General features: G+C 29.6%; 1 protein-coding gene across 1 annotated transcript; it reads right to left on the bottom strand.

The window, feature by feature from the left end:
* Positions 1-10,602: 10,602 nt before the first annotated feature.
* Positions 10,603-23,231, bottom strand: LOC126747952 (homeobox protein rough-like). The gene is made up of 4 exons (XM_050456932.1): positions 23,063-23,231; positions 22,835-22,987; positions 15,506-15,740; positions 10,603-10,798 (listed from the first exon to the last, which is right to left on the bottom strand). Exons 1-4 carry the CDS (start codon positions 23,208-23,210, stop codon positions 10,603-10,605), a joined length of 732 nt encoding a protein of 243 aa, XP_050312889.1. The 5' UTR covers positions 23,211-23,231.
* Between the last annotated feature and the right edge of the window lie 550 nt (positions 23,232-23,781).

Below are 23,781 nucleotides of genomic sequence, written 5' to 3'. Positions count from 1 at the left end.
GTTTCTAAAAAATAAAACAAATTACAGTGATTTTAAACTTGAAAAAAATTAATTATTTAATGAATTTAATTTTTCAGGTTAGAGAAAATTAACTGTAATTTGTTTATTTTTTAGAAACACTACCCCCTTGCCCCCCCACCCACCCCACATTTTTATTCAGTAAGAAATTTTGTGAAAAATTACTGTTTTTGTATTAAGTATTTATTAATATACTTATATAATTATATCAAATTTAAATAAATAAACTGTATGATTTAGTTGTATAATATGAATGAAACCATTCATTGTTCATGCTTAATATTTTGAAAAAACTGATTTTGCAGAAAAATTCTTACTGGATTAAAATGAGGGGTGGGTGGGGGGGGCAAGGGTATTATTGATAAAAAATAAACAAATTATAGTTGTTTATCTCTAACATGAAAAATTAAATTTATTAAATTATTAACTCTTTCAAGTTATAAAAAATTAACTAATTTGTTTATTTTTTATTAGCACTACCCTTGCCCCCCCCACCCACCCCACACTTTTATCCAGCAAGAAATTTTGTGAAAAATCACTGTTTTTGTATTAAGTATTTATTAATATACTTATATAATTATATCAAATTTAAATAAATAAACTGTATTATTAAATTGTATAACATGGATAAAACCATTTATTGTTCATGCTTAATATTTTGAAAAAACAGTGATTTTGCAGAAAAATATTTTACTGGAAAGTGTGTGGGGTGGGTGGGGGGGCAAGAGTAGTGCTAATAAAAAATAAACAAATTAGTTAATTTTTTATAACTTGAAAGAGCTAATTATTTAATAAATTTAATTTTTCATGTTACAGAAAATTAACTATAATTTGTTTATTTTTTTATCAATAATACCCTTGCTCCCCCCACCCGCCCCACATTTTTTGCCAGTAAGAATTTTGGTGTACAATCACTGTTTTTTCAAAATATTGTGTATGAACAACAAATGGTTTTATTCATATTATACAATTTAATAACACTGTTTATTTATTTAATTTTGATATATATATATATATATGTATATTAATAAATACTTAATACAAAAACAGTGATTTTTCACAAAATTTCTTACTGGATAAACGTGTGGGGTGGGTGGGGGGTCAAGGGTATTATTGATAAAAAATAAACAAATTATAGTTGTTTATCTGTAACCTAAAAAATTAAATTCATTAAATAATTAATTTTTTTCAAGTTCAAAATCACTGTAATTTGTTTTATTTTTTATCAACACTACCCTTGCCCCCCCACCCATCCCACACACTTTTCAGTAAACTATTTTTTTGCAAAATCACTGTTTTTGTATTAAGTATTTATTAATATACTTATATAATTATATCAAATTTAAATAAATAAACAGTGTTATTAAATTGTATAATATAGATGAAACCATTTATTGTTCATGCAAAATATTTTGAAAAAATAGTGATTTTTCACAAAATTTCTTACTGAATAAAAATGTGGGGTGGGAGGGGGGGGCAAGGGTAGTGTTGATAAAAAATAAAACAAATTACAGTGATTTTGAACTTGAAAAAAATTAATTATTTAATGAATTTAATTTTTATATTTTTCTGCAAAATCATTGTTTTTTAAGACTATTATGCATGAACAATAAATGGTTTTATTCATATTATACAATTTAATAACACTGTTTATTTATTTAATTTTGATATAATTATATATGTATATTAATAAAAACTTTAACTAAAACAGTAATTTTTCACAAAATTTCTTACTGGCTAAAAATATGGGGTGGGTGGGGGGGGGCAATAGTAGTATTGATAAAAAATAAACAAATTAGTTAATTTTCTGTAACATAAATTTATTAAATTATTAACTCTTTCAAGTTATAAAAAATTAACTAATTTGTTTATTTTTTAATAGCACTACCCTTGCCCCCAACCCCCACCCACCCACCCCACACTCTTTTCAGTAAAATATTTTTCTGCAAAATCACTGTTTTTGTATTAAGTATTTATTAATATACTTATATAATTATATCAAATTTTAATAAATAAACAGTGTTATTAAATTGTACAATATAGATGAAAGCATTAATAAATGCTTTCATTACGAAATATTATATATTATATTATATTATTAAAAAATGTTTTTTTCTGCAGAAAATAAATAATTCACTATTTCATAGGTTATGAAAAATTAACTGTAATTTGTATATTTTTTATCAACAATATCCTTGCCCTCCCACCCACCCCAACACTTTCCAGTGAGAAATTTTTTTGCAAAATCACTGTTTTTCGTATACATATAATATTTCGTATATAATATCCAATCTAATAACACTGTTTTTGTAATAAATAAATATATATAGTGTATATAAAATTATATCAAATTCAAATAAATAAATAGTGTTATTAAATTGTATAATATGGATAAAACCATTTAGTGTTCATGCATAATATTTTGAAAAAATAGTGATTTTTCACAAAATTTCTTACTGAATAAAAATGTGGGGTGGGTGGGGGGGCAAGAGTAGTGCTAATAAAAAATAAACAAATTAGTTAATTTTTTATAACTTGAAAGAGCTAATTATTTAATAAATTTAATTTTTCATGTTACAGAAAATTAACTATAATTTGTTTATTTTTTTATCAATAATACCCTTGCTCCCCCCACCCGCCCCACATTTTTTGCCAGTAAGAATTTTGGTGTACAATCACTGTTTTTTCAAAATATTGTGTATGAACAACAAATGGTTTTATTCATATTATACAATTTAATAACACTGTTTATTTATTTAATTTTGATATATATATATATATGTATATTAATAAATACTTAATACAAAAACAGTGATTTTTCACAAAATTTCTTACTGGATAAACGTGTGGGGTGGGTGGGGGGTCAAGGGTATTATTGATAAAAAATAAACAAATTATAGTTGTTTATCTGTAACCTAAAAAATTAAATTCATTAAATAATTAATTTTTTTCAAGTTCAAAATCACTGTAATTTGTTTTATTTTTTATCAACACTACCCTTGCCCCCCCACCCATCCCACACACTTTTCAGTAAACTATTTTTTTGCAAAATCACTGTTTTTGTATTAAGTATTTATTAATATACTTATATAATTATATCAAATTTAAATAAATAAACAGTGTTATTAAATTGTATAATATAGATGAAACCATTTATTGTTCATGCAAAATATTTTGAAAAAATAGTGATTTTTCACAAAATTTCTTACTGAATAAAAATGTGGGGTGGGAGGGGGGGGCAAGGGTAGTGTTGATAAAAAATAAAACAAATTACAGTGATTTTGAACTTGAAAAAAATTAATTATTTAATGAATTTAATTTTTATATTTTTCTGCAAAATCATTGTTTTTTAAGACTATTATGCATGAACAATAAATGGTTTTATTCATATTATACAATTTAATAACACTGTTTATTTATTTAATTTTGATATAATTATATATGTATATTAATAAAAACTTTAACTAAAACAGTAATTTTTCACAAAATTTCTTACTGGCTAAAAATATGGGGTGGGTGGGGGGGGCAATAGTAGTATTGATAAAAAATAAACAAATTAGTTAATTTTCTGTAACATAAATTTATTAAATTATTAACTCTTTCAAGTTATAAAAAATTAACTAATTTGTTTATTTTTTAATAGCACTACCCTTGCCCCCAACCCCCACCCACCCACCCCACACTCTTTTCAGTAAAATATTTTTCTGCAAAATCACTGTTTTTGTATTAAGTATTTATTAATATACTTATATAATTATATCAAATTTTAATAAATAAACAGTGTTATTAAATTGTACAATATAGATGAAAGCATTAATAAATGCTTTCATTACGAAATATTATATATTATATTATATTATTAAAAAATGTTTTTTTCTGCAGAAAATAAATAATTCACTATTTCATAGGTTATGAAAAATTAACTGTAATTTGTATATTTTTTATCAACAATATCCTTGCCCTCCCACCCACCCCAACACTTTCCAGTGAGAAATTTTTTTGCAAAATCACTGTTTTTCGTATACATATAATATTTCGTATATAATATCCAATCTAATAACACTGTTTTTGTAATAAATAAATATATATAGTGTATATAAAATTATATCAAATTCAAATAAATAAATAGTGTTATTAAATTGTATAATATGGATAAAACCATTTAGTGTTCATGCATAATATTTTGAAAAAATAGTGATTTTTCACAAAATTTCTTACTGAATAAAAATGTGGGGTGGGTGGGGGGGCAAGGGTAGTGTTGATAAAAAATAAAACAAATTACAGTGATTTTGAACTTGAAAAAAATTAATTATTTAATGAATTTATTTTTTTAGGTTAGAGAAAATTAACTGTAATTTGATGATAAACAGTGATTTTTCACAAAATTTCTTACTGAATAAAAATGTGGGGTGGGTGGGGGGGCAAGGGTTGTATTGATAAAAAATAAACAAATTACAGTGATTTTTTTACAACTTGAAAAAATCAATTATTTAATGAATTTAATTTTTCAGGTTACCGAAAATTCACTATAATTTGTTTATTTTTTATCAATAATACCCTTGCCCCCCCACCCACCCCACATTTTTATCCAGTAAGAAATTTTGTGAAAAGTCACTGTTTTTCATCCATAATCTAATAACACTGTTTTTGTAATAAATAAATATATATAGTATACATAAAATTATATCAAATTTATATAAACAAAAGTGAAAAACAAAAATAATCAGGTGATAGGAAACTACCTCTAATCAAATTTTCTTGAAAAGAATCTTTTTGATTTACTTAAATAGTGTATAAAAAAAAACAATAATTTTTTTAGTTGCCTCTATTAAGACCCTCATTATTATTCTCATTTTTCATTCTTGACTACTCTTACTTTGAATTCCGCCTTCTTTATTATTACCCCTGTCCCTTTACCCAGTAGGAACTTCCTCAGCAAAACCACCCTTTAATAATGGCGTTTTATTACATAGATATCGACAATAATTAAATTCAATTCTCATTTCTGGTAAATCCGAGCTTAACACAAACAGTTCATAAGCTACTGGAACCCTTCATTAGGAATTTCCTCAAGTTACATCAATATATTTAAATTTATAGGAGTTCCTTGTAAGAAAATGACCTTGACCCCTGAATAACCTTGAAACTTGACCCCTGAAGGGCAACTCTAAGCTAAAAGAGGAAAACAACAACAGGGAGTACGTCTAGGAGCATAGAGACCTGTATTTCGATACATTAAGCGATCATGTCTTATAGGACGTTTCCACTAATAATTATTTACTTACACTTTATTAATTATTTACATGATAAATTGCGAGCGCATTATAGAGGTGCATTTCTGTTTAGGTGCCTCTGACACTGGACACTCGGACCTCGGGTAGATAACCGGTAAGTAAACGTGTTACGTAAGTAAATTTTTTATTTTCGTAAATAAATTTATTCATGAAATCGATGGTTGTCTTTCATTATTTGCCCCCCCCCCCTGGAATAATTAATTTTATATTCCATCTGTCCGAATTTAGGCGAGTAAAGGCTCCTTTTGCGCATTGACATTCCGTACATTGTTTGGGCACTTTTTCAAAAAAACAAACTTAATTAGTCCATAAACTGTGAGTGATGAACGATGAGACATGAACTCTTCCAATCACTCATCACGGTCTTTTATTCCTCCTACCCCTCCTAATCCATAAGGAGGGCATGATTGGAAAATACGAGAAATAACTGCGGGTTTATTTACGGTTGTTTTTCAATCATGCCCTCTCCTTTTCCCACCCTTAATACGGGCGCGTTATTCGTCTCTGTTCATGCGAATGTCTTCGCTGATTAGAACTTCGGTCAAGCCTAAGAAGCCGTTCAAGGGTTAACAATGGGCCGACGATATTACTTGCTTATTGTTATTTTTGATATTAGCTGGCTATGATGTAAATGTTTCGTTTTTATACGGATTTTTTTCTCAGGGTTTAATTAATAAAACTGGTGATTTTCGAGGCGTTTGAAGGTAGAATTTAATTCAACTTTAAAAATTCATAATAAATTCGGATCAAGAGCAATTTACTTGAAACTTCTTGTGATCGTGAAGGGATTTATTGCTAATCGATGAGAGAAGGTTGCAAGTTAATTGGTTTATTATTATTTAAGTTATACATTTTTTAGCAAACACGTTCCAAAAATTAATTTAACCTAACTTTAAAAATTCATAAGAAATTCAAATCACGAGCAATTTACTTGAAACTTTTTGTAATTATAAAGAGATCTATTGCCAATCGATGGGAGAAGGTTATAAGTTAATTGGTCTATTATTTTTTAAGTGATACATTTTTTACGAAAAACAGTCCAACGGAACTTATATATAATGCAAGATACAGTTTTTTATGCATCAGTGTTTTGCTAAAAAAATTATAACTTAAAAAATAATAGACCAATTAACTTACAGCCTTCTCTCATAGATTAGCAATATATCTTTTTACAATCATAAGAAGTTTCAAGTAAATTACTCTTGATTTGATTTTTTTATGAATTTTTAAAGTTGGATTAAAATTATTTTCAGACTGTTTTTGGTAAAAAAATTATAAATTAAAAACTAATAGACCAATTAACTTGCAACCTTCTCGCATCGATTAAGAATAAATCTCTTTATAGTTACAATAAGTTTCAAGTAAACTGCTCTTGATTTGAATTTTTTATGAATTTTTAAAGTTGGATTAAAATTATTTTCAGACTGTTTTTGGTAAAAAAATTATAAATTAAAAACTAATAGACCAATTAACTTGCAACCTTCTCGCATCGATTAAGAATAAATCTCTTTATAGTTCCAAGAAGTTTCAAGTAAACTGCTCTTGATTTGAATTTTTTATGAATTTTTAAAGTTGGATTAAAATTATTTTCAGACTGTTTTTGGTAAAAAAATTATAAATTAAAAACTAATAGACCAATTAACTTGCAACCTTCTCGCATCGATTAAGAATAAATCTCTTTATAGTTACAAGAAGTTTCAAGTAAATTGCTCTTGATTTGAATTTCTTATGAATTTTTAAAGATGAATTAAAATATTTTTCGGACTGTTTTTGGTAAAAAATTTATAACTTAAAAACTAATAGACCAATTAACTTGCAACGTTCTCGCATCGATTAAGAATAAATCTCTTTATAATTACAAGAAGTTTCAAGTAAATTGCTCGTAATTTGAATTTTTTATGAATTTTTAAAGTTGGATTAAAATTATTTTCATACTGTTTTTGGTAAAAATTTTATAACTTAAAAACTAATAGACCAATTAACTTGCAACCTTCTCGCATCGATTAAGAATAAATCTCTTTATAGTTACAAGAAGTTTCAAGTAAACTGCTCTTGATTTGAATTTTTTATGAATTTTTAAAGTTGGATGAAAATAATTGTCTGCAAAAGAATTCCTTACTAGAAAAACTGTTTGGGGTGGGTGGGGGGCTAAGGGTGATTTTAATGAATAATAGGATTTTTACAAAAAATTGACCAATTAAAAATTCTGTTTTTTCTTAACACCACCCTTAGCCCCCCACCCACCCCAAATAGTTTTTCTATTAAGAAATTATACTGCAAAAACAGTCCAGAAATTAATTTAATCCAACTTTAAAAATTCATAAAAAATTCAAATCGCGAGCAATTTACTTGAAACTTCTCAAGAATATAGAGACATCCATCCCTAATCGGCGGAAAAAGGTTGCAAGTAAATTGGTCTAATAGTTTTAAAGTTATAAATTTTTTAGCGAACACGTTCCATAATTATTTTAATCTGACTGTTTTTAATAGAAAATTTATAACTTAAAAAATATTGGATCAATTTACTTGCAACCTTCTTCCAGCGATTAGGAATAGATGTGTCTATAACCTTAACAAGTTTCAAGTAAATTGCTCTTGATTTAAATTTCTTATGAATTTTTAAAGTCGGAATAAAATGATTTTCGGACTGTTTTTGCAAAAGAATGTCTTATTAGAAAAAGGATTTGGGGTGGGTGGGGGGCTAAGGATGATGTTAATGAAAAAAAGGATTTTTGCAAAAAAATAACCAATTAAAAATTCTGTTTTTCGTTAACACCACCCTTAACCCCCCACCCACCCCAAATAGTTTTTCTCGTAAGAAATTCTTAAAAACAGTCCAGAAATTAATTTAATCCAACTTTGAAAATTCATAAAAAATTCAAATGAGGAGCAATTTACTTGAAACTTCTCAAGAATATAGAGACATCTATTCCTAATCGGCGAAAAAAAGTTGCAAGTAAATTGGTCCAATAGTTTTGAAGTTATAAATTTTTTAGCGAACACGTTCTATAAATTATTTTAATCTAACTGTTTTTAATAAAAAATTTATAACTTAAAAAATATTGGATCAATTTACTTGCAACCTTCTTCCAGCGATTAGGAATAGATGTGTCTATAACCTTAACAAGTTTCAAGTAAATTGCTCTTGATTTAAATTTCTTATGAATTTTTGAAGTTAGATTAAAATTATTTTCAGACTGTTTTTGGTAAAAAATTTATAGCTTAAAAACTAATAGACCAATTTACTTGCGACCTTCTCTCACCGATTGTGAATAAATCTCTTTATAGTTACAAGAAGTTTCAAGTAAATTACTCTTGATTTGAATTTTTTATGAATTTTTAAAGTTGGATTAAAATTATTTTGAGACTGTTTTTGATAAAAAATTTATGACTTAAAAACTAATGGACCGATTAACTTGCAACCTTCTATCATCGATTAGGAATAAATCGCTTTATAGTTACAAGAAGTTTCAAGTAAATTGCTCTTGATTTGAATTTTTTATGAATTTTTAAAGTTGGGCTAAAATTAGTTTCAGACTGTTTTTAGCAAAAAAATTATAACTTAAAAACTAATAAAGCAATTAACTTGCAACCTTCTCTCATCGATTAATAATAAATCTCTTTATAATCACAAGAAGTTTCAAGTAAATTGCTCTTGATTTGAATTTCTTATGAATTTTTAAAATTCGATTAAAATTATTTTCAGACTGTTTTTGGTAAAAAAATTATAAATTAAAAACTAATAGACCAATTAACTTGCAACCTTCTCGCATCGATTAAGAATAAATCTCTTTATAGTTACAAGAAGTTTCAAGTAAATTGCTCTTGATTTGAATTTTTTATGAATTTTTAAAATTGGGCTAAAAATATTTTCAGACTGTTTTTAGGAAAAAAATTATAACTTAAAAACTAATAGACCAATTAACTTGCAGTCTTCTCTCATCGATTAGGAATAAATCTCCTTATAGTTACAAGAAGTTTCAAGTAAATTGCTCTTGATTTGAATTTTTTATGAATTTTTAAAGTTGGATTAAAATTATTTTCAAGCTGTTTTTGGTAAAAAATGTATAACTTAAAAACTAATAGAGCAATTAACTTACAACCTTCTTTCATCGATTGTGAATAAATCTCTTTATAATCACAAGAAGTTTCAAGTAAATTGCTCTTGATTTGAATTTTTTATGAATTTTTCAAGTTGGATTAAAATTATTTTCAGTCTGTTTTTGGTAAAAAAATTATAGCTTAAAAACTAATAGACCGATTAACTTGCAACCTTCTCTCATCAATTAAGAATAAATCTCTTTATAGTTCCAAGAAGTTTCAAGTAAATTGCTCTTGATTTGAATTTTTGATGAATTTTTAAAATTGGGCTAAAAATATTTTCAGACTGTTTTTAGTAAAAAAATTATAACTTAAAAACTAATAGACCAATTAACTTACAACCTTCTTTCATCGATTGTGAATAAATCTCTTTATAATCACAAGAGGTTTCAAGTAAATTGCTCTTGATTTGAATTTCTTATGAATTTTTAAAGTTGGATGGAAATAATTGTCTGCAAAAGAATTTCTTACTAGAAAAACTATTTGGGGTGGGTGGGGGGCTAAGGGTGATGTTTCTGGAAAATAGGATTTTTGCAAAAAATTGACCAATTAAAAATTCTATTTTTCGTTAACACCACCCTTAGCCCCCCACCCACCCCAAATAGTTTTTCTAGTAAGAAATTCTTTTGCAGACAATTATTTTCATCCAACTTTAAAAATTCATAAGAAATTCAAATCAAGAGCAATTAACTTGAAACCTCTCAAGAATATAGAGACATCTATTCCTAATCAGCAAAAAAAGGTTGCAAGTAAATCGGTCCATAACTTTTTAAGTTATCCATTTTTTACCATCTACTTCCGTAAACATTTGAAACAATAAATTAAAGGGAAATTGTTTATATTATACAACTTACGTTACGTTAATGCGAAGCAGTGAGAATGGAATGCGGCGCATTCCACACTCGAAGAGCGTTTTTATCGGTCGATTTATCGATTAGTAAACGTCCGATGTACAAAGTGTTCGCGTCGCTCTAGTGTGTTTTTTTAGTGGAGTTTTCGCAGTTCCACCCATTTTTCTCATGTAAGTTTTTTCATTTATTAAATTTACATGTCTCCAACCCTTTTAAGGGTGCATTCAAGGGTAAACAATAGACCCAATATTGTTTTGCGAATTTATTATTATTATTATTATTTATAACTGTCTAATAATTAATTTATTTATATTTATACATATTATATAAGAATTTTTTTACGCTAAATCATGGATGCTACTGCTAGGGCTGTTGCTCTCTATGCACAAGGGGTTGCTATACAAAATGCTCCGTTGGGGTTCGCTGGGGTTGTTCGATCTTTGCAGATGAGAGGCGATGAAGTTGTGCAGGTGGTAGCAGGGACCCTCGGTGCAGGTTTGGCACAGGGTGCTCTGGAATGACCCCATTAGTTTCCTAAAAATAAAATTGACTTTAAAAATTTATAACTTGAAAACTAATGGACCGATTTACTTGCGACCTTCACGAGGTGATTGGCAATAGGTCTCTTTATAATCGCAAGAAGGTTCGAGTTAATTGCTCTTGATTTGAATTTTTTGTGAATTTTTAAAGTTGGATTAAAGTTATTTTTGGGTTGTTTTTGATAAAAAATTTGTAAGTTGAAAAATATTGGACCAATTTACTTGCAACCTTCTTCTACCGATTAGGAATAGATGTCTCTATAATCTTAAGAAGTTTCAAGTAAATTGCTCTTGATTTGAATTTTTTATAGATTTTTAAAGTTAAATTAAAATAGTTTTTGGACTGTTTTTGATAAAAAAATTATAACTTAAAAAATATTGGACTAATTTACTTGCATCCTTTTTCCACCGATTAGGAATATATGTCTTTATAATCTTAGGAAGTTTCAAGTAAATTGCTCCTGATTTGAATTTTTTATGAATTTTTAAAGTTGTATTAAAATAATTTCTAGACTGCTTTTAATAAAAAATTTATAACTTAAAAAGTATTGGACCAATTTACTTGCAACCTTTTTTCGCCGATTAGGAATAGGTGTCTCTATAATCTTAAGAAGTTTCAAGTAAATTGCTCTTGATTTGAATTTATTATGAATTTTTAAAGTTGGATTAAATTAATTTCTGGACTGTTTTTGCAGTAGAATTTCTTAATAGAAAAACTATTTGGGGTGGGTGGGGGGCTAAGGGTGGTGTTAACAAAAAACAGAATTTTTAATTGGTCAATTTTTTGTAAAAATCCTATTTTCCATTACCATCACCCTTAGCCCCCCACCCACCCCAAATCCTTTTTCTAATAAGAAATTCTTTTGCAAAAACAGTCCAGAAATTATTATAATCCAACTTCAAAAATTCATAAGAAATTCAAATCAAGAGCAATTTACTTGAAACTTGTCAAGATTATAGACACATCTATTCTTAATCGGTGGAAGAAGGGTGCAAGTAAATTGGTCTAATATTTTTTAAGTTATGAATTTTTTGGCAAAAACACTGATGTATACAAAACTTGATGTTGCATTATGAGTTCTGTTGGACTGTTTTTGGTAAAAAATACATTACTAAAAAAATAATAAACTGATTTACTTGCAACCGTCTCTCATTGATTAAGAATAGACCTCTGTGTAATCACAAGAAGTTTTAAGTAAATTGCTCTTGATTAAAATTTTTTATAAATTTTTAAAGTTGAATTAAAAAATTTTTGTAATGTTTTTAAATAAAAAAATTATAACCTGAAAAATATTAGACCAATTAACTTGCAACTTTTACGAGTCAATTAGCAATAGATTTTTTTATAGTCACAAGAAGTTTTTAGTAAATTGCTCTTGATTTGAATTTTTTATGAATTTTTAAAGTTGGATTAAAATTATTTTTGGGCTGTTTTTGATAAAAAAATTTATCACTGGAAAAATATTGTACCAATTTACTTGCAACCTTCTTACACCAATTGGAAATAGATGGCTTTATAATCTTAGGAAGTTTCAAGTAAATTGCTCTTGATTTAAGTTTTTTATGACTTTTTAAAGTTATTTCAAAATAATTTTTGGAATGTTTTTGATAAAAAATTTATAACTTAAAAAATATTGGACCAATTTACTTGCACCCTTTTGCCACTGATTAGGAATAGATGTCTTTATAATCCTAGGAAGTTTCAAGTAAATTACTCTTGATTTGAATTTTTTATAAATTTTTAAAGTTGAATTAAAAAATTTTTGGAATGTTTTTAATTAAAAAAATTATAACCTGAAAAATATTAGACCAATTAACTTGCAACTTTTACGAGTCAATTAGCAATAGATTTTTTTATAGTCACAAGAAGTTTCCAGTAAATTGCTCTTGATTTGAATTTTTTATGAATTTTTGAAGTTGGATTAAAATTATTTTTGGGCTGTTTTTGATAAAAAATTTATAACTGGAAAAATATTGGACCAATTTACTTGCAACCTTCTTCCACCGATTAAGAATAGATGTGTCTATAATCTTAATAAGTTTCAAGTAAATTGCTCTTGATTTGAATTTATTATGAATTTTTAAAGTTGGATTAAATTAATTTTTGGACTGTTTTTGCAGTAGATTTTCTTAATAGAAAAACTATTTGGGGTGGGTGGGGGGCTAAGGGTGGTGTTAACAAAAAACAGAATTTTTAATTGGTCAATTTTTTGTAAAAATCCTATTTTCCATTACCATCACCCTTAGCCCCCCACCCACCCCAAATCCTTTTTCTAATAAGAAATTCTTTTGCAAAAACAGTCCAGAAATTATTATAATCCAACTTCAAAAATTCATAAGAAATTCAAATCAAGAGCAATTTACTTGAAACTTGTCAAGATTATAGACACATCTATTCTTAATCGGTGGAAGAAGGGTGCAAGTAAATTGGTCTAATATTTTTTAAGTTATGAATTTTTTGGCAAAAACACTGATGTATACAAAACTTGATGTTGCATTATGAGTTCTGTTGGACTGTTTTTGGTAAAAAATACATTACTAAAAAAATAATAAACTGATTTACTTGCAACCGTCTCTCATTGATTAAGAATAGACCTCTGTGTAATCACAAGAAGTTTTAAGTAAATTGCTCTTGATTAAAATTTTTTATAAATTTTTAAAGTTGAATTAAAAAATTTTTGTAATGTTTTTAAATAAAAAAATTATAACCTGAAAAATATTAGACCAATTAACTTGCAACTTTTACGAGTCAATTAGCAATAGATTTTTTTATAGTCACAAGAAGTTTTTAGTAAATTGCTCTTGATTTGAATTTTTTATGAATTTTTAAAGTTGGATTAAAATTATTTTTGGGCTGTTTTTGATAAAAAAATTTATCACTGGAAAAATATTGTACCAATTTACTTGCAACCTTCTTACACCAATTGGAAATAGATGGCTTTATAATCTTAGGAAGTTTCAAGTAAATTGCTCTTGATTTGAATTTTTTATTAATTTTTAAAGTTGAATTAAAAACATTTTTGGAATGTTTTTAATTAAAAAAATTATAACTTGAAAAATATTAGACCAATTAACTTGCAACTTTTACGAGTCAATTAGCAATAGATTTTTTTATAGTCACAAGAAGTTTCTAGTAAATTTCTCTTGATTTGAATTTCTTATGAATTTTTAAAGTTGAAAAAAAAATTCAGAGTGTTTTTGCACAAGAATTTCTCACTGGTAAAACTAGTTGGGTGGGTGGGGGGCTAAGGGTGATGCTAATAAAAAATGGGATTTTTGCAAAAAATTGACCAATTGAAAATTCTGTTTTTCGTTAACACCACCCTTAGCCCCCCACCCACCCCAACCAGTTTTTCCAGTAAGAAATTCTTGTGCAAAAACACTCGGAAAATTATTTTAATCCAACTTGAAAAATTCATAAAAAATTCAAATTAAGAGCAATTTACTTGAAACTTCTTGCAATTACAAAGGGATCAATTGCTAATCGATGCAAGAAAATTGCAAGTTAATTGGTCCATTACTTTTTAAGTTATCAATTTTTTAGTAAACATACTGCTGCATAAAAAATTTGATGTGATAAATTCTGTTTTTGATAAAAAATTAATCTCCTAAAAAATAATTGATCAATTAACTTATGACCTTCTACCATCGATTAGCAATAGATCTCTTTATATTCACAAGAAGTTTCAAGTAAATTGCTCTTGATTTGAATTTCTTATGAATTTTCAAAGTTGGATAAAATAATTTTCGGACTCTTTTCGGTAAAAAATTCATAACTTAAAAAATAATCAACCGATTAACTTATGACCTTCTCCCATCGATTAGCCATAGATCTTTTTATAACCACAAAAAGTTTCAAGTAAATTGCACTTGATTTGAATTTCTTATGAATTTTTCTTGCTTTATATGTCTGAAAAAATTTCAGTGTTTTTTTCTTGCACCAGTATGAACTTTAGGATGCCTGGAACTAATAAACGGTTTCATGCTTTTCCAGGATCAGCAAACGGGAAGGTTATAAGTTAATTCGTCAACTACTTTTTGCAAAAATTCTATTTCTCCTTAGGCCCCCCCTCCGCCCCCATCAGTTTTCCCAGTAAGAAATTCCTCTGCAAAAACTTTAAAAATTCATAAGAAATTCAAATCAAGAGCAATTTACTTGAAACTTCTCGTGGACATAAAGAATTCTATTGCTAATCAATGCGAGAAGGTCGCAAGTAAATTGCTCCATTATTTTTTAAGTTATGAATTTTTTACCAAAACCAGTCCGAAATTTTTTTTATCACCTAAGACTACAATTTAGTCCACTCGGACACGCACTATAACCTAAACACTCCATTCTTATAAAAAACTCATATCTATACATAACAAAACATCCCCCAAACAACCACCCCATCATAATGCGCCTTATTTGTATTTTCCCTCATTAAGACCCCTTAACGATTAGGGAACATGAGATGAAACGGGATAAATGCCCTTTTAAAAAGGAACATTTAATGCTCCCTTAACACGTAAAAATTGTATCAGACAAACGGATCTCTTAACTCAATTATAATTCACCCTTCCTCCCCCCCGCCCCTGTACTGCACATCAGATCAACCCCCTTATATAGAGAGGGTTTAATTAAGAAAAATGATTTTAATCGAGAATTAGGCTCTAATGATGATGCCTTTAGAACCGAAACACGCGCGACCTATTCTCTTACCTGTAGTGCTGATCCAGATGCGCCTTCTCGATCCTCTTGTCCTTAGCACGTCGATTCTGGAACCAGATCTTGATCTGAGTCTCCGAGAGTCGCAGCTCGTCCGCCAACTCGCACCTTCTGCTCCTGCTGATGTATTCTGATCTCTGATACTCGATTTCTAGTCGTAGGGTCTGTTCTGAGCTGAAGGTGGTCCTCTGACGACGCGGACGACCCTCTTTACGTCTACGTCTCGCTACTAAACAGAGAAAATTGTGTAGAACAGTCTGGAATGTCGTATACAGGTCGGGCAACTTTCGATCTTGAGTGCGGCCATCCCTTAACATCTCTTGACCTCCGGTATCTTTAATTACGCTTAAATTCTAATGAGTAGAGAGGCTCTCTCTCTCTTTCTGTTCTTATGCTGCACTCGAGACCTTAGTTGGCCTGACCGGTATATACATGAAGGAAATTTGAGGAGTGTGGCAACGGTGGAGGACGTTCGACCATGGGAAACGCGGGCTGCTGGAAATTGTCGCCGCGGAGGTGTGAAAAGCCGCCGCGCCGGGAGGGAAATCTGAGTAAAGCCGGGAGCACTTTTGTCCCCGCGGTAAAGCGTGCGGAAAGTTGTAAATGCGGCTTAAAGGCGATTGTTATTGCGATTTTGTATTGTCGTGTCCGTAAATTCGATGGGAGTTAAATGGAGTTTTATGTTGGGTCCTTGTTGTTGTTGTTGTTGCTGGGTGGAATTTTCGAGTAAATTAAGGAGAAGTTTACATAAGGTTTGAACGGGCATAGTTCGGAACCTGTAGGAGATACGAGTTTTTCAGTGGAACCAGTCGATTCAGAAGACTCCAAATATCTTAAAAACGTTAAAGGAAATTTTTGGAAATATTTGGTTTTTCCAGGAAAAATTTTCAAAGTTGGCCATTTTCGAACTGTAAGACAAATATTCATAATTTATTAAAGAACTTTGAAAATTCGTAACTTGGAAACTAGGCGTCGTACGGATTTTACAGTGGTACCAAACGATTCAGAAGGTTCCAAATATCTTAAAAACGTTTAAGGAAATTTTTGACAATATTTGGTTTTTCCAGGAAAAATTTTCAAAGTTGGCCATTTTCGGACTGTAAGACAAATATTCATAATTTATTAGAGGACTTTGAAAATTCGTAACTTGGAAACTAGAAGACGTACGGGCTTTACAGTGGTACCAAACGATTCAGAAGGTTCCAAACATCTTAAAAACGTTAAAGGAAATTTTTGGAAATATTTGGTTTTTCCAGGAAAAATTTTTAAAGTTGGCCATTTTCGAACTGTACGACAAATATCCGTAATTTATTAGGGAACTTTGAAAATTCGTAACTTCGAAACTAGAAGACATACGGCTTTCATAGTGGTACCAAACGATTAACAAGGTTTTAAATATCTTAAAAACGTTAAAGGAAATTTTCGGAAATATTTGGTTTTTCCAGGAAAAATTTTCAAAGTTGGCCATTTTCGGACTGTAAGACAAATATCCATAATTTATTAGGATTTTTGAAAATTCGTAACTTGGAAACTAGACGTCGTACGGATTTTACAGTGGTACCAAACGATTTAGAAGGTTCCAAACATCTTAAAAACGTTAAAGAAAATTTTTGAAAATTATTAGTTTTTCCAGGAAAAAATTTCAAAAATTACCATATTTGCTCTGTAGACAAATATCCATAATTTATTAGGACTTTGAAAATTTGTAACTTGGAAACTAGACGTCGTACGGATTTTACAGTGGTACCAAACGATTCAGAAGGTTCCAAATATCTTAAAAACGTTAAAAACAATTTTTGGAAATATTTGGTTTTTCCAGAAAAAATTTTCAAAGTTGGCCATTTTCGGACTGTAAGACATATATTCATAATTTATTAGAGGACTTTGAAAACTCGTAACTTGGAAACTAGAAGACATACGGCTTTCACAGTGGTACCAAACGATTCAGAAGGCTCCAAATATCTTAAAAACGTTAAAGGAAATTTTTGAAAATATTTGGTTTTCCCGGGAAAAAATTTCAAAGTTTGCCATTTTCGGACTGTAAGACAAATATCCGTAATTTATTAGGGAACTTTGACAATTCGTAACTTCGAAACTAGAAGACGTACGGGCTTTACAGTGGTACCAAACGATTCAGAAGGTTCCAAACATCTTAAAAACGTTGAAGGAAATTTTTGAAAATATTTGGTTTTTCCAGGAAAAATTTTCAAAGTTGGCCATTTTCGGACTGTAAGACAAATATTCATAATTTATTAGAGGACTTTGAAAATTCGTAACTTGGAAACTAGAAGACGTACGGGCTTTACAGTGGTACCAAACGATTCAGAAGGTTCCAAACATCTTAAAAACGTTGAAGGAAATTTTTGAAAATATTTGGTTTTTCCAGGAAAAATTTTCAAAGTTTGCCATTTTCGGACTGTAAGACAAATATCCGTAATTTTTTAGGGAATTTTGAAAATTCGTAACTGGGAAACTAGAAGACGTACGGGTTTTACAGTGGTACCAAACGATTCAGAAAGTTCCAAATATTTAAAAAACGTTAACGGAAATTTTTGAAAATATTTGGTTTTTCCAGAAAAAATTTTCAAAGTTTGCTATTTTCGGACTGTAAGACAAATATCCGTAATTTATTAGGGAACTTTGAAAATTCGTAACTTTGAAACTAGAAGATATACGGCTTTCACAGTGGTACCAAACGATTCAGAAGGTTCCAAATATCTTAAAAATGGTAATGGAAATTTTTGAAAATATTTGGTTTTCCCGGAAACAAATTTCAAAGTTTGCCATTTTCGGACTGTAAGACAAATATCCGTAATTTATTAGGGAACTTTGAAAATTCGTAACTTTGAAACTAGAAGACGTACGGCTTTCACAGTGGTACCAAACGATTCACAAGGCTCCAAATATCTTAAAAACGTTAAAGGAAATTTTTGGAAATATTTGGTTTTTCCAGAAAAAAATTTCAAAGTTGGCCATTTTCGGACTGTAAGACAAATATTCATAATTTATTAGAGGATTTTGAAAATTCGTAACTTGGAAACTAGAACACGTACGGCTTTCACAGTGGTACCAAACGATTCAGAAGGCTCCAAATATCTTAAAAACGTTAAAGGAAATTTTTGGAAATATTTGGTTTTTCCAGGAAAAAATTTCAAAGTTTGCCATTTTCGGACTGTAAGACAAATATCCATAATTTATTAGGACTTTGAAAATTCGTAACTTGGAAACTAGACGTCGTACGGATTTTACAGTAGTACCAAACGATTCAGAAGGCTCCAAATATCTTAAAAACGTTAAAGAAAATTTTTGAAAATTATTAGTTTTTCCAGGAAAAAATTTCAAAAATGACCATATTTGCTCTGTAGACAAATATCCATAATTTATTAGGACTTTGAAAATTTGTAACTTGGAAACTAGGCGTCGTACGGATTTTACAGTGGTACCAAACGATTCAGAAGGTTCCAAATATCTTAAAAACGTTAAAGGAAATTTTTGGAAATATTTGGTTTTTCCAGGAAAAATTTTCAAAGTTTGCTATTTTTAATTTTTTTGGGAAAACCAATAACTTTCTATTATTTTTTTAACATATTTAGAAAATTTGGGATTTACTGAATCGTTTGGTACCACTGGAACAGTCGTACCTCTTATAGTTTCCAAGCTATGAAATTTCAAAGTTTTGCATTAAATCATGCGTATTTTGTCTTACAGTCCAAAAATGGCGAATTTTGAATTTTTTTCCTGCAAAAACTATTAACTTTAAAATTTTTTCTTTAATGTTTTTAAATTATTTAGAACCTTCTGAATCGTTTGGTACCATTGGAACTGTCGTACCTCTTATAGTTTCCAAGCTATGAAATTTCAAAGTTTTGAAATAAATCATGCGTATTTTGTCTTAGGGTCCAAAAATGGCGAACTTTGAATTTTTTTCCTGCAAAAACTATTAATTTTAAAATTTTTTCTTTAACGTTTTTAGATTACTTGGTACCTTCTGAATGGTTTGGTACCACTGACAAAATTCTACGTCGTTTAGTTTCCAAGTTATGGACGTTTAAAAGACATGCGTCGTATGTCATTAAATTATGCATAATGGCTAACTTTAAAAATTTTTTCTGGGAAAACCAATAACTTTCAATTTTTTTTTAACACATTTAGAATATATGGAACCTACTGAATCGTTTGGTACCACTGGAAAAGCCGTACGTTGTATAGTTTCTAAGCTATGACCAATCGTATCAATACTACTTTGTACCAACTACTCCCCCTATTACAACTTAACACAGAAAACCCCAATTAAGATTAATTAAAATTTTAATTCGAAATAGGGAGATTGTGATGCCCAGGTGTTACATTTAATTGAAAAAACAACAGTTGTCGGTTCACATCATAAATCTCTCATCAAACGTTTATTAGGAATTCTCGGGTTGTACCCATCCCTATTTCGGTACAATAAAACCGGAAAATTCGTAAATATGACAACGGTGTTTAAACACAATTCGGAAAATGAAAAATATTATTATTATGATGCGATTAAGTGAGAGATCAGTCAAGCGTGAGAGGGAAAGCGTCAACTTCGTATATATATAACAACAATCCGGGGGTGGGATTTCGCCATATGTTCCATAGAAATATTCTCACTTAAATATAGGCATTAGCACTTACATAAGCCACCCTGTATATATTTATTTATATAAAAGTACATACATACATATCCGAGAAGCCTATTTATTATACGGCATTACACTCGATTTGTCCATTATAAAGTGATTTAAATTGGGGTTTATGTGTCATGCCGTTTTGTTCGCACGGTTTTCTCACTCCCTCTTACACGGTATTGTCTAACAGTGCCTACTAATGTGTATCGAAAACAGGACGCCATATGTCAGGGAGTAGGATACTTACCGAATTACGGAAGTTGCAATTTGAAGTATTTACTGACAAGGCATCACGGATTTTAAGTGATGTGAAGGGGGTGTGGATATTTCATAATAATTCAGATTTTTCAAGTGTTCGATTGCCCCAGTTTTGAGAGAAGGGTTGGTGGTATCAAGAAACCGATTGCACCGTTGAATTAGTTGGGAAAACTTAGCTGTCGATGAGTTTATTCAACAAGCGACATTCAAATTTTATTCAAAAATTTAAATTTTTAAGTGAAAACTGAAATCTTCACACGTCCACAACTTGGAAACTAACTAATGTAGGATTTTTTCAATGGCACCAAACGATTCAGAAGATTCTAAATAATCTAAAAACGTTAAAGAAAAAATTTTAAAATTAATAGTTTTTTCAGAAAAAAAATTCAAAGTTCGCCATTTTTGGACTGTAAGACAAATATGCATGATTTATTGCAAAACTTTGAAATTTCATAGCTTGGAAACTATAAGAGGTACGGCTGTTCCAGTGGTACCAAACGATTCAGAAGGTATCAAATAATCTAAAAACGTTAAAGAAAAAATTTTAAAATTAATAGTTTTTGCAGAAAAAAAATTCAAAGTTCGCCATTTTTGGACTGTAAGACAAATATGCATGATTTATTGCAAAACTTTGAAATGTCATTGCTTGGAAACTATAAGAGGTACGATAGTTCCAGTAGTACCAAACGATTCAGAAGGTTCCGAATAATCTAAAAACGTTAAAGGAAAATTTTTTAAATTAATAGTTTATGCAGAAAAAAAATTCAAAGTTCGCCATTTTTGGAATGTAAGACGAATATGCATGATTTATTGCAAAACTTTGAAATTTCATAGCTTGGAAACTATAAGAGGTACGGCTGTTCCAGTGGTACCAAACGATTCAGAAGGTATCAAATAATCTAAAAACGTTAAAGAAAAAATTTTAAAATTAATAGTTTTTGCAGAAAAAAAATTCAAAGTTCGCGATTTTTGGACTGTAAGACAAATATGCATGATTTATTGCAAAACTTTGAAATGTCATTGCTTGGAAACTATAAGAGGTACGATAGTTCCAGTAGTACCAAACGATTCAGAAGGTTCCGAATAATCTAAAAACGTTAAAGGAAAATTTTTTAAATTAATAGTTTATGCAGAAAAAAAATTCAAAGTTCGCCATTTTTGGAATGTAAGACGAATATGCATGATTTATTGCAAAACTTTGAAATTTCATAGCTTGGAAACTATAAGAAGTACGGCTGTTCCAGTGGTACCAAACGATTCAGTAAATCCCAGATTTTATAAATATATAGAAAAAAAATAATTAAAAGTTATTGGTTTTCCCAGAAAAAATGTTTAAAGTTGGCCATTTTCGGACTTTAAGAAAAATGGGCATAATTTAATAGGAATCTTTGAAAATTTGTAGCTGGGAAACTATAAGTCGCACGATTTTTCCAGTAGTACCAAACGATTTAGAATATTCCAGGTATTCTAAGAACGTTAAAGAAAATTTTTGGAAATCAATAGTTTTTCCAGGAAAAAATGTCAAATTTGGCCATTTTTGGACTGTAAGAAAATTAGGCATAATTTAATAAGAACTTTGAAACCTCATAGCTTGGAACCTATAAGAAGTATAACTTTCCCAGTAGTACCAATCGATTCAGAAGGTTCCAAATATTCCAAAAATGTTAAAAAATATTTTTGAAAATCAATAGTTTTTCCAGGAAAAATTTTCAAAGTTGGCTAATTTCGAACTGTAATAAAAATTAGGCATAATTTATTAGGAATCTTTGAAAATTCGTAGCTTGAAAACTATAAGAGGTACGGTTATCCCAGTGGTACCATATGATTTACATGGTTCCAAATATTATAAAAACGTTTAAGAAGTTTTTTAAAATTTATCAGTTTTTTCAGAAAAAAATTTTAAAATTGACCATTTTTGGTCTCCAAGGCATAATTTAATAAAAACTTTGAAACCTCATAGCTCGGAACCTATAGGAAGTACGACTTTCCCAGTGGTACCAATCGATTCAGAAGGTTCCAAACATTCCAAAAACCCTCACACATACGTTTCAAAAAAATCACTTTTCTGAGAAAAAAATTCCAAACTTGACCATTTTTCATAATTAATTAGTCAATAGGTGGACCTCGGAGTAATATACCCCAACCGCAGCGCAAAAGGGTGCCAAATTAAGTGTGAATAATACGCCGTAATCGAGATCGCACAAAAGCCTTTGATACGATCATTACCGCGACGGATGTACGATAAATATCGCATCCTGTTGGGGGTAGAAGTACAGAAACCACCCCAAATATTATCAACCACTCAAATCCAACTAAGAACATTACTTACAGATCTAGGAACTCCTAGATATTCTTCTACTATGAACCCCTATATATTTTTTTATAAATTAATTAGAAAAAATCGAGAACTTACAGAAAGCCGACAACCCTGCGGCGGCGGCAGCCAACTGAGACTCCGGGGGTAGTAAAAAGGGCAAAGGGGCGGCCAATATGGGCACGGGTACCACCAGTTCCTCCCTGGTTCTTTGGAGTTTATCACAGTCCATGGTGGTGGTGGTGGTTGGTTCTGTGAGCAAAAAGTGTAAATTATACAGAGCTCTGTTTTACCTACATTCTATCAAGGTCTATCGATTCTATTTACCTGTAAAATGGGTGATTTTGGACCTATCGTCGTCTTTTTTGCCTTTGGGGGAGTCCAGGTCGCCGTAGAGCTTATGGAAGAATTCCTTTGGAGAAGAGGGTTGGTGGTGGGGGTTCTTCTGGTTGAGCACGTTCGGTTGTGTGATCATGTTTTTTGAGGTTTTTTTAATAGTAGCCGCTGGAAATGAGTGAGAAGGGAATGAGTGATGAGTGATCTAGGTGAGTTACTTGAGGAGGTATAACTCGGGACCTATAGGTCGTACGGGTTATTCCGTGGTACCAAACGATTCAGAAGGCTTCAAGCATTCTGAAAATGTTGGAGAAAATGATTGGAAGTTAAGTAGTTTTTCAGGAAAAATTTTCAAAGTTGGTCATTCTTGGACTGTGAGAAAAATATGCGTTATTTAGTAGAAATTTTTGAAAATTTGTAGCTTGAGAACTATTTTGTGTACGACTTTTTTAGGGGTACCAGAGGATTCAGACAGTCTTAAATATTTCAAAAATGTTAAAAAAATTTTTTGAAAATGATTAGTTTTTCCAGAAAAAAATTTCAAAATTGGACCATTTTCGGACTATAAGAAATATATGCATAAATTTTGAAAATCCGTAGCATGGAAACTATAAGACGTACAGCTTTTGCAGTGGTACCAAACGATTCAGAAGGTTCTAAATATTTTAAAAACGTTAAAGAAAATTTTTGAAAATTTTAATTTTTTCCAG

Source organism: Anthonomus grandis, chromosome 20, assembly GCF_022605725.1.
Source record: "Anthonomus grandis grandis chromosome 20, icAntGran1.3, whole genome shotgun sequence".
NCBI lineage: Eukaryota > Metazoa > Arthropoda > Insecta > Coleoptera > Curculionidae > Anthonomus > Anthonomus grandis.
This window is presented reverse-complemented; position numbering and strand designations above follow the sequence as displayed.